The sequence below is a fragment of the Gavialis gangeticus genome, unplaced genomic scaffold (genome assembly GCF_001723915.1).
Source record: "Gavialis gangeticus isolate Ggan-Ray unplaced genomic scaffold, GavGan_comp1, whole genome shotgun sequence".
NCBI lineage: Eukaryota > Metazoa > Chordata > Crocodylia > Gavialidae > Gavialis > Gavialis gangeticus.
The window spans coordinates 171,222,295-171,233,328 of NW_017729032.1; the positions used below are offsets into that span (position 1 = coordinate 171,222,295).

Below are 11,034 nucleotides of genomic sequence, written 5' to 3' on the forward strand. Positions count from 1 at the left end.
AGGACTCACGATAAAAGCACCCAGTTTTGGTCATGAGTGGGTGGCCAATTAGCACCTGGACCCTTTGTGGGGGGTATCTGGAGTACACACACATACTGAGCTATGGGGTCACCATGGCTTGAAACGCTGTTGTTTCTGTTGGTACCCAGACCAGTGAATTGTATGGTAAATCATGAGCCTTTTGGCTTTGGACTAATATCATGCATAGTTTGTACTGTTCCCTGTTATCCGGCTTTTTACTATCTGGAACACTACTAACCAGAATTTCCAGCTGGCCAGACGCAGTGAGGGGGAAAAGCTTGCATGCTGCCCCCACTCTGCACGCAGCTGCTGTTACCCCTTCCCGTCCCCCCCTCTGTGTGCAGCCACCACCACCACCTCTTCCCACCTGCTCCATATCTGTCTGGAGACCCATACTCCTTAGCTAACTGGCATTTTTAGATACCCAGCACCCACATTCCCTACTCATGCTAGCTAACAGGGATTTTACTGTATATACGAGGTTTGATCAAAAAGTTCTAAGACTCGATGTTCGGGGTGTTGTTCATCAGAAATTTGTACTGATTGGTCAAACAATCAATCAGGCCTTTTATAAAGAGGTTTTGATTCAATTGAGGGATAAAGTTAGAAGAAACCACCATGAGCTGTGTGAAAATGGTCGATGGTTTCTGCACCATGACAGCACTCCTTCACACACTGCTGTCTCCATTCAAGAATTTTTGGCTGTAAAAAATGTTCCTGTGATACCACACCCTCCATATTCACCTGACCTTGCCCCATGTGATTTTTTTATGTTCCCGAAAATCAAAATGAAGTTAAAAGGAAGGAGATTTGATGACATTCCAACCATCTATAAGAACGTGAAAGCAGAACTCAAGAAACTTAGTTGAAGACTTCCAGCATTGCTTCCAAAAGTGGCAGGAACGTTGGGACAAGTGCATATCATCTGGGCAAGATTACTTGGAAGGGGACAGCTCATAAAAATGTTGTTTGTACACTGTTCTTTAAAATAAAGGCTGAGTCTTAGAACTTTTTGATCACCCCTCGTACAAGTTGGTACAAAAGTGCTACTTAAATTGTTTATGGAGTACCTGTGCTAAAACTTGCATCAGTTTCAAGAGGTGAAATGTATCAGTTCTGGATGAGTTTAAGTCTATGCTTAACTGTAGTCATTTCCCTGTATGCAAGTTACTACAGGTATGTTTATTCTTAGGTCATTGTTTTCAAATTCACTTCTCACTTCCATATACTAAGGGAGAGAAGTGTCTGACAGTAAGGAAGGGTAGAAGGGGCTGCAGAGGAAAGAAGTTGGGGTGACAGAAGGCAAGGAGGCTACCTGATGCCTTCTCCCCCTCCAATTTATTGTTCCTGGTGTAACAGTGGGAGGGGGGGACAAATTCAAAGTAAATCTCCAATAATTAGATTCTATACCTAGAAAACAATAACAAATGTATAATTTTCCATATATAGAATCTAATTATTATGGGGGTCATCTTCTATTAGAGTATATATGGTATTTTACTCTAAACATGTTCATGTAATGCATCTTGAAAATCTAGTACTTTAGTATTTGCCTTTGTTGATAACTAGCTTTTTTGACTTCAGTGTAGCAATGCCACTTTCTTCATACATTTGACCCTACATTGTTTCCCTAGTTATCTTTTCTTTTCCATTAACCTCCCCATTTACTTGACAAAATGATAGGTTTGAAAGAATGCTTTTTCTTTTTCAGTGATCACATTGTCAGGCAGTTATTTGAAGTTTTGATTTTTTACCAGGAAAGAGGAGCAGAACGTGCCTTCTGCCATCTCCCTGACAACCAGTTCCACTTACTACAGTACATCTGCACCCAAGGCAGAGTTGCTGATTAAAATGAAGGATATGCAGGAGCAACAGCAACAGCAGCAGAGTGAGGAGGATTCTGAAGATGAGCTGGATCATGACTTGTCAGAAAAAAAGGTAACAAAATATTTTGCAGTTGAATTTTATATAATAGGATTTACAAAACTACAGTTTTGTAGTTAAATCCATCGTTTAGACCAGTGGTTCTCAACCTTTTTTGTACCAGGACCCAGTTGTAAACATCGATGGCCAGTTCCCTCACTTCTGACCTGCTGCCCGCCCCCTCTCCTCCAGGTCCCAGCCCCCCAGTGTCACTATGCAACCAGCAAGGGAAAAGCCACAGTTTCCCACATTTTTCTCCTTTAAAGGAGAATCCATTTTTAAAGTTTGTTTGTGAACCTTTCTTGCAACCCACTTTTGGATTGTAACCCATGGGTTGAGAAACACTGGTTTAGACCTCTCCTTTAGGATGCTTGCTTTAAGCCATGGGGAGCTTCTGATTGTTTGGGCTTGTTGAAAATATCAGGCCGCTTTTTAGTTGTCCCCTAGTGGACTTAGGAACCTAAAGTAAGATGCTCTTTTTTTTTTTTAACAGAAGTATGTGCATGTGTGTACCTGTGTGTCGGTGCATTTGCACCCCAAAATCCTTTGAAAATTATGGCTGCGAGAGCTGCTCCATACTTCTGAAAAATTAGGCCATTGTTCAGCTTTCAGTGGTCATTAAATCAACAGACTTGTAGCATTGTTTTGAACCTAGATACAGAGTTCAGTAGGTACTGCGTTAAGCTCAGTCACTACCACTAACCACAGTCCTCTGCAGTACTTCCTTATGGTGTTCTGACACCGTATTTCAGTCCAGGAATGCTGTCTGGTGTGGTAATTCTGTGGTTTCAGAAAGTATCAGTGGAACTGTATTGATATCATCAAGTTCATTTTGTTTGAGATTTGGCACAGACAGATTTTAACCTTGCTTCCTATTACTGAGAAATTGGGCAAGACAGCTGCGCCTTTAGGTTTCTTTTTCTCCAGGGTGATCTAATTTAACTCTATTTGCTAAGGTATCAATACAAGGGACAGTATAGCCTTTCAATTAGCATAACGATCAACTTCCAGTGTGCACTTAGTGATCAAAACTGGTAGAAATGTCCTTTAACTGGCATAAAAAGAGGATCCTTTTTTAAGAAAGGGAGATTTCTTAAGGCTGACAAGCAATTTATTTTTCTCATAACTGTCTAATTATTAGACACTGCAGTTTGAAGTATTTTTTACTAGAGTAGAGAGAGGCTGTAATTATTCTTGTAACATTTTATGTGGTCTGTATAATAGTGAAGCATAATCAGTGCTTTTAGTTTATGTTTTTATTAATTTTTAATCAAAATTCTAGCCATTTTGACTAGAAAAATGCAAAAGTTAGAAAATAAGACCTTTTGCACTGGCTCAGTCAGCCAACCACAATGCACAGTCTTTCAAGCCCAAATGTGCTTTTGGACTTACATATGCTGTACACACATACACCCCAGTAAAAACAAATTATGTAAATATAAATATGGCCAGTGCCATAAAATTAAAGAAGAAAAGCTTTTAGGTCTTGCAAGCTTGAAAGATCCCTTTTTTGTTGTTCTCTGAAGAGAAACACTATGTATTTGAGACCTTGTTCTTGATTCCTGGAATAATACCAGTTCTCATACAGGAAATCACCATTTTAATTAAAGCTCAGATTAATGATTCTGGATTTTCCAGGATGTTCTTAAACTTACCATTCTATTTATTGCACTGATGAAGTCAATGCAGCAATGCATTGGTTGTCCTCATTATTTTTTTTAAGCTTCTAAAATGGTGCTGTGCGCTTCGGACTGGTGTGAGAATGTTATGCAGAGAAATTGGAGCAAGTGCATTTTACGTGATTTTAGACAATCACCGTAATGGAGAAAATGCTGGGATGATGTAAATACATTATATACTGAGCTGAAGTAGGATTACCACAAATGAATAGATTTGAACAGATGCAGCAGGACATGACAGGGGACTTTGATGTATTACTATATTTGAAAAGCCTATTCATGATGCACAAAATGTTTTGTGGGCAACTGCTAGCAACTTCTGAAGAATGTAACCTTTCATTTTAGAAAAAATGAGCACCCATGTGTGATCCTGGTTCCTTTCTCCTCAAGTCCTTAAGGAATAGTTAATACTAAAAATAGATGGATTCTCCTCCTGCTCACTGCTTTTTGTAAGTTAGTTGTAAGGTTAGTTGATGTGTTATTACAAAAATAGGTCCATTAATGTTTTTAGGGATGTGAGGGTGAACTAAGATTGTACTCGGGTACCCAATAAGTAGAATAGAAGCTGGCCCTAAGTTTCTAGCCTTTTCAGACATGAATCTGATATGAAATATTGCCATAAACTGAATGGAAACCAGCAAATATAAATAAGTGTCCTTCTGCCAAGCACCAGCTAAGGGGAAACTGGCAAGATTTCAGTCCATTCCAGTGCTGCTGTTCAAAACAGCAGTTATTCTGGAGAATCAAGATTGTTCTTGGCTTCACTAGCAAATGGTATATTCATAATTCACAACCAGTCCAATTTCAAAATTTAAGGCAGTAGATTACTGATAAAACATATACTTTTTAATATCTGTAGAGGTCTCACAGTTCTGCTTTGGAAAGATCAGTAATGAGCATGAAGTGGCTTTCTTCTGAAAGTTGTCTGGCCTTTATGGAAGGAGCTAATAGTTTTAGTTCAGTTCCCAAATTAATGTACAGCCTAAAAAGGGCTGAGAGCTTGGATACTGACACACCTGCTCACCTTTTAAAGGCAGTCCTTTCAATACTGACCTCAGGATTTATGGATTGGATTTATGACACATTACAACCTGCCTGACATCTGTTTCACCTGGTATCTGCCTGACCTGACCTCCCACATCTTTCTTGTTTTCTCCCCTCCCCTGCCCCTATTTTCTGCCCTTTTTGTTCCTGGTTCCCTACCATTTCCTTTTTATTTATAGTCTCTTTTTTACGTTACTATTACCACTGTAGTGTTTTCCCTTTGGCCTTTTTTGCCCCATGTTTTTTCTTTGCGCTCCCTTCCCTGCTTTACCTTTTGCTTTTCTAATTTCTGCCCTTTTACATTTTCACTGACATCCTGTCACATTTTTAGCTTCTCTCACTCCAGCTTTCGTGATCTCCAACTATTCCCTTTTTCACAGACAGCCTCTTTTCCACCTTGTATTTTATCACAGTTGTCTCCCTCTGACCCCTTTTTTTCTTTCCCCCTGCTCTCTTCTCCCTCCCCTCCCCTGCTTTACCTTTTGTCTTGCTTATCTCTACCCATTTACATTTTCACTGACATCCTACTACACTTTTAGCTTCTCTCATTCCTTGGAGTCTCAGACCAGCAGAGACTCCATATGCCTGATGAAAGGTGACTGCACCCAAAAGCTTGCTAAGAACTTTTTTCCAACTATTCAGCTGGTCTAATAAAATATACCACATCTAACCAAAGAACCTTGTCTGCCTATGTCCTTAGACCATCACGGTTACAACCAAAAACTCAGCAATATTGACCTCAAACATTTTAGCAGAACACAGTTGTCAAGCTTCCTGGCCTTGTGCATTTTTGGTGGAAAACAAGATTTTTGCCTTCATATTGTCACTCTAGAACATTTGGCAAGCTACAAACATTTATTTTTGGCAGAGAAACCATAGCACAGCTGCAGAACTGAAAAGCTATGATAAAGGCACAGAATACAGCCATGTGTCAGATGCTAAAACAGTAAGGTCATTAAATTTGCATGTCATCCTAAGAAATGAGTGCAGCAGGCTGACCCAGTTAATCCAAATCAAACCCTCTTTGTATTTAGATAAAAAAAGAAATCTGTCAGATTAATCAGAAAGTAGAGCATGCATCTGTAAAACTGCTTACTAACTTAATCTTTTGGACACCCAAACAGATAACGTGAATCCGTATTGACCTGCCTTGAGTTTATCAAATAAAAAAAAAAAAGCAAACCAGCCCAGATAATGAGAATATTTCAATTCATACCTTCAAAAAAACTCGGTAATATTTTCAACATATAATTGGGCCTGGCAGGGTGGCTGAGTTGTATGAATTTCCTGAAATAAGCTGTTGACATCAGTACATGCCTGTGTGCTGTGCCTATACAGCCTGGCATTGCCCCCCTCACCCCCCCGCAAGCAAGATAAGGGGCTTTTGTGCCTATGTTGACTGGGGAAAATAACTTTGTCTTGGATTCAAGTAAATACAGTCATATTTATGAAACACTTGTCAACAAAGCACCAGACACACACATGTAGAGCCAAACACACTAAAGGTGCTTCTACCTCACTTCTCTGGTCTGTCCTGGTAGAGAAGCTCCCCAGTACGTGTTGCCCACTTCCCCCACTTACACCAGACCCAGAAATGTGGTGCTAAAGCTGCCCCCTGGTTTTCCTGAGTGGATGCTCTCAACAGCCTGGAGACTGAGGTCTCGAGAGCAGCTGCAGAGGGCCAACCTACAGTATGACTGTACTGTGTTTTGTTGGTTGGGTACATGCAAGCAGCAGCAGTTGAGCAGGGTGTCCTTGGGAGAGTTCCTGCTGGGAGATGTTAAAAATATGTGATGTAAACATATCCTAAAACAGCAGACCTGGTTTCGGGTCCTAGTGACTCACTGAATGACCTGAAGCAGTGGTCCTCAGCCTTCACTGGCCCTTAGGCAACAGTACTGAGCTGCAGGCAGTGTCATACTCTATTCATTCTGTCCACCAAAGTTTTAACTTTTTCAAAACTTTAGTTTAACTTATTAATTTCCTGTGGCTGCAAAGAATAACAGAGGAATGTTGCCTATCAACTGTTGGTTGGGGAACACAGACATCCGAGAATATAGACATTTTTAACAGTTGTTTTAATATCAGAGGACACTAAAAGAACCTTTTAGAACACAACTCTTCGTTGGCATGATTCTGTAGCAATACACAAGTGTAGCAAAACTGTTCCAACTTTAACCCTGTTTCGTTCTGGGTTAGAGCTGTCTGTCTGCATGTGCAGTTGAAGTGTGTTCCTGAGAAGAAGTTCCCCTTTTTAAAGCAACTAAAATGCATTTGTGTCCATGCCTTTAGTTTTCCTTTCTATTTACAGTAATAGGAATAGTACTTTAGATGTTTTAGCATTAATCAGTTTTTGGAGGTGACCAGAGATCCTCTGATAGTGCTTCAATAGCACCTTCTTTTGATCATTAGTATTATTAAGGAAAAGAAGGGGGGAAGAATTAAATAGAATAAACAAAATAAAGTAGCATAGTAAGCTCTGTGTTAGTATTATCCCTACTGTGTGGAAAACGCAGAAATGTATTCCCAGATTTTGTTTCTCCACCCTAAGAATCATTGTACTTCAGAATATTCTGAGGATGGACTGTTGGGCTCAGTATTGTGCCAGTGATGCTGTATAGCTAAATCTTTTATTGTCTTATGCAAAACAACAGGCTTTGAAAGCTGCTTAACAGAGAAGAAATAATGGTCACTAAAACTTCTGCCACAATAGTGGTTTGTCACCATGCGCTGATTATGGGTAGCACAGATGAAAGTTCATCAGCATTCCAAACATACTTCTTATATCAGTAATGTCTGACAAGGCCCAAAAATAAGATACAACATGCAACACGAATGCATAAAATGTGTTTGGTTATGTGCAGAGTCATTCCTTAAGTATACAGAATTTCAGTGTGCTATTTTTGGTATAAGTTTCAACAGCAGTGTTGCCCTGTGGGGTCAGGCCAACTCTCAGGGTCTCAGTATTGCACTGTTAGACAGGAGGGTGTAACACAATTGCACATATACAAACACACACAAATCAATTAGGTGCATACACACACACACACACTCAAGCACATACACATCCAAACCAGCCTAGGCACATGCATACCTATCACCAATTCAAGCACATACACTATACACCCCAAAAGTTAGACAAATCAATTGTCCATACCCGTATACTCAGTACACGTACACAGATCACTAATTCGTATATCATGCACACAATGACATATATATACATACACACACGCACGCACACACACACACACACTCACCAGTTCACACACATACAACCCACCTACACATACACACGGGTAAGTTCCTAACTTGGATAGTACAGTGTGTGTGTGTGTGTGTGTGTGTGTGCGCTTGGGGTACCTGGAATACTTGGGGAAGGTTAAGGTGAGAGAGAGAGAGTGTAGGGAGTGAAAGTTGCCAGAACCAGGATTAGAACCAGTGGACTACAGAGAATCTGGCTGAGGAACTGAGGTTTGGGGTTACTTAAGGTAGACTGGGGCTGGAAGCTAAGGCAGACAGCTGAGATATTGGGCACGGGGTGGCAGATAAGTGGTGGCAAGGAGGAGACAGCCAGGAAAGAGAGAGAGGCAGAAACCTGGGAGCTTGGGGCTGGAAACTGAGGCTGGCAGCTTAGACATTGTGGGGGGGGGGCAGATAAGTGGTGGCTAGGAGGAAACAGTCAGGAAACAGAGAAAAACCCAACTCAGGGTTTCAAAATAACAAGTTTATTAAACAGACAACACACTACACAGCCCCATGAAATTATTGGTTCTCACACACACACACACACACACACACACACACACACACAAGCACTCACAATGGCAGCAGGAGAAAGAGACTCAGTGGAAGGGCTGGAGTCCAGGTGGAGAAGAGAAGCAGAGTCCAAGTCCTTGGTTTAAGAGGGGGTGGAGGGTGATAGCTACCTATCCAGACTGGAAAGTGTTCTTTGTCCAGCAGGTGTTGTCTGGAGGGCGGTAACCGACAGGGCCTCTGGGTGGATAGGTGGTGTGGCATGGTGCTGGTCCAGATGGAGAAGGTGTCCCAAGGAGTCAGTCTTCAGTACCCCTTTTATGGGGCAGACTACCTCTGATCTCCTATGGGGAGGGCCTGTCCAGGCAAGGTCAGTCCTGCCCCAGAGGGCTCCAGGTGTTCTTACTAAGCATGTGCAGCCTGGCACAATGGTGGGTTGCCTCATCTTTTGTTGCTTGAATGCTGAGGGTGATTCCAAAGGCTGGGTTGTTGGTCCAGGTATTGGTGTTGATGGTTTGGTCATTCGGAGGGAGCTATTTTTAGACCTCCTGCCATTGTCTCTCAAGCACCCTCATTCATCCCCACTCATTCAGGAACCAAGTTACATAGGAGGGGTAGGTGTGAGTCATGTGTTACACAACTAGGCCTGGGGACAGGATGGAGACTTGACAAACAAAATGGAAACTTGACATGACTTATGCTAACTTACATATGTAGGCCTAAATCATATCGTACCGGTAAAACAGTAATATAGAACAGTAAAAATCAATATAAACATAATAATTATACAATGTAAAGAAGGAGAAAAAACAAAACAAATACAACTTGCTACCAAAATAAAATGCTGAAGCTTATCCTATGTCTTAGCTCACTTATATTTATCTATAGGGAACAGAGAGGGAGAGACAAAGTCAGAAATGGTTGGGGAAGGGGAGGGAATGCATTTTAAAAAGAAAAAGAAAAACTGGGGGTTTTGCTACAGTAGAAGTGGAAGATGCCACGTGCCACTAATAAATCCTTGCCTCATTTTGTTCTCAACAGCAAGAGCTCATTGACAGCATCAGTAGGAAGCTACAGGTGCTGAGAGAAGCTAGAGAGACGCTTTTGGAAGACATCCAAGCCAACAATATGCTAGGGGAAGAGGTAGAAGCCATTGTGAAAGAAGTCTGCAAGCCAAATGAATTTGACAAGTTCAGGATGTTTATTGGGGACCTGGACAAAGTGGTCAACCTACTACTCTCCCTGTCAGGTCGTCTGGCCCGGGTAGAAAATGCCCTGAATAACCTGGACGAAAACACCTCCCCTGAAGAACGGGTAAGGCAGGGTGCAAAATATCAATAGTTTAATCATTGTATTTCAAGAGCTTCTGTAATGGGCTTTTTAAAATTTGACAGTTAAGCAGCAAAAAATGGGAGCTGTAGTGAAAGGATGGGGGGATTTCTTTATTGATGATTAATCTTAAAGCCGCTTCTGTTACATCTCACTAGTACTCTTACTCTTGCCCTATCTTTAGAATCACTGGGCATTTACACACATGCCAGGAGGCTGCTCCAACACACTGTAAATCCAGCACATCGGAGCAGACTTGATTAAATCATCGAGTCTGCTGGAGCACGGAAATTAACATGCTCTATCAGCCTCCAGCGTCACGTGTATCAGTGTCCCCACGCTGAAAAATGGCAATGGGGCGCTTTGAACTAAAGCTCATTGAATGCTGATACACTTGACAATCAGGCACTTATAATTAGCATGGCTCGCTAATTAAAGTGCCTTCCCCTCCCTCCCCGCAACCTCCTGGAACACATCTATAAACACCCATTCATTTCAAATGACTTAGCCTTAAAGCGTGTATTCCACTCAGTGTTCAGGAGAACAAGTTATTTAAAAGCATCGTCATCTCTTTTTCTCAATAATAGTAAATGGCAAGTGCTTTTGTGACCAAAAGGGAGTGATTTTATTATCAGTAGCTTCCTGTTTCCATGGGGAAAAAACAAGTTAACAGTTACTTTCTGGTGCAATGATTTTGATGGTTTAAAAATGAGCAAGTTGTATTAGAGTTCTGGTGTCACATACTACTCCAGGCAGATTACCTGTAACTATGAATAATTTGTGTTGTGGTAACCCTAGAACTCCTATAAGTGTTAGTGCCCATTACATTAGCCACTGTAAAGACAAGTAACAAAGAAGGTAGTTCCTTTCCTGAAAAGCTTACAGGCAAAACTTTGCACAGAATGATGGACTTTTAAATATCATTATGCAGCTGAGGGAAACTTAGTTTGTCATGTTGATACCTAATCCTCTTGATTTTGATTCACCCTTCTAGGGCAAGACATGACATTTTTAGACCTTGTTAAAATATGCCATTTCACCAAAAGTGCTTCTTGGCTGTTTTCTCCCCACTGCCACCAACAGACAAATGGACTATAACTCCATTACCTGCACTTCATATCTCCACTTTCCTCCTATATCCCATCAAAGGAAACTGGCATCAGTAATATTTTCTTTTTGACCCAACCTCACAAGTACCTGCTCTTACAGTGGTCACTTTGAAGTGAGACCTTAGCTGAAACTTCTTTTCTTTTTACACTGCTCTTCTGGTTTTGCTTCTGAA

The 11,034-nt window shown here is 41.1% G+C and overlaps 1 protein-coding gene across 4 annotated transcripts in view; it reads left to right on the top strand.

Moving 5' to 3' along the window:
- Positions 1-11,034, top strand: part of SHROOM2 (shroom family member 2) — a 298,183-nt gene that overhangs the window by 275,601 nt on the left and 11,548 nt on the right. For 3 of the 4 annotated variants that reach the window (XM_019524299.1, XM_019524301.1, XM_019524300.1), the window contains 2 exons: positions 1,779-1,959; positions 9,465-9,737. In XM_019524299.1, the coding sequence (XP_019379844.1) occupies positions 1,779-1,959; positions 9,465-9,737 (454 nt within the window). Of the gene's footprint in view, positions 1-1,778; positions 1,960-9,462; positions 9,738-11,034 lie in introns of those variants that run through there. The other variant, XM_019524302.1, reaches the window with a different exon arrangement.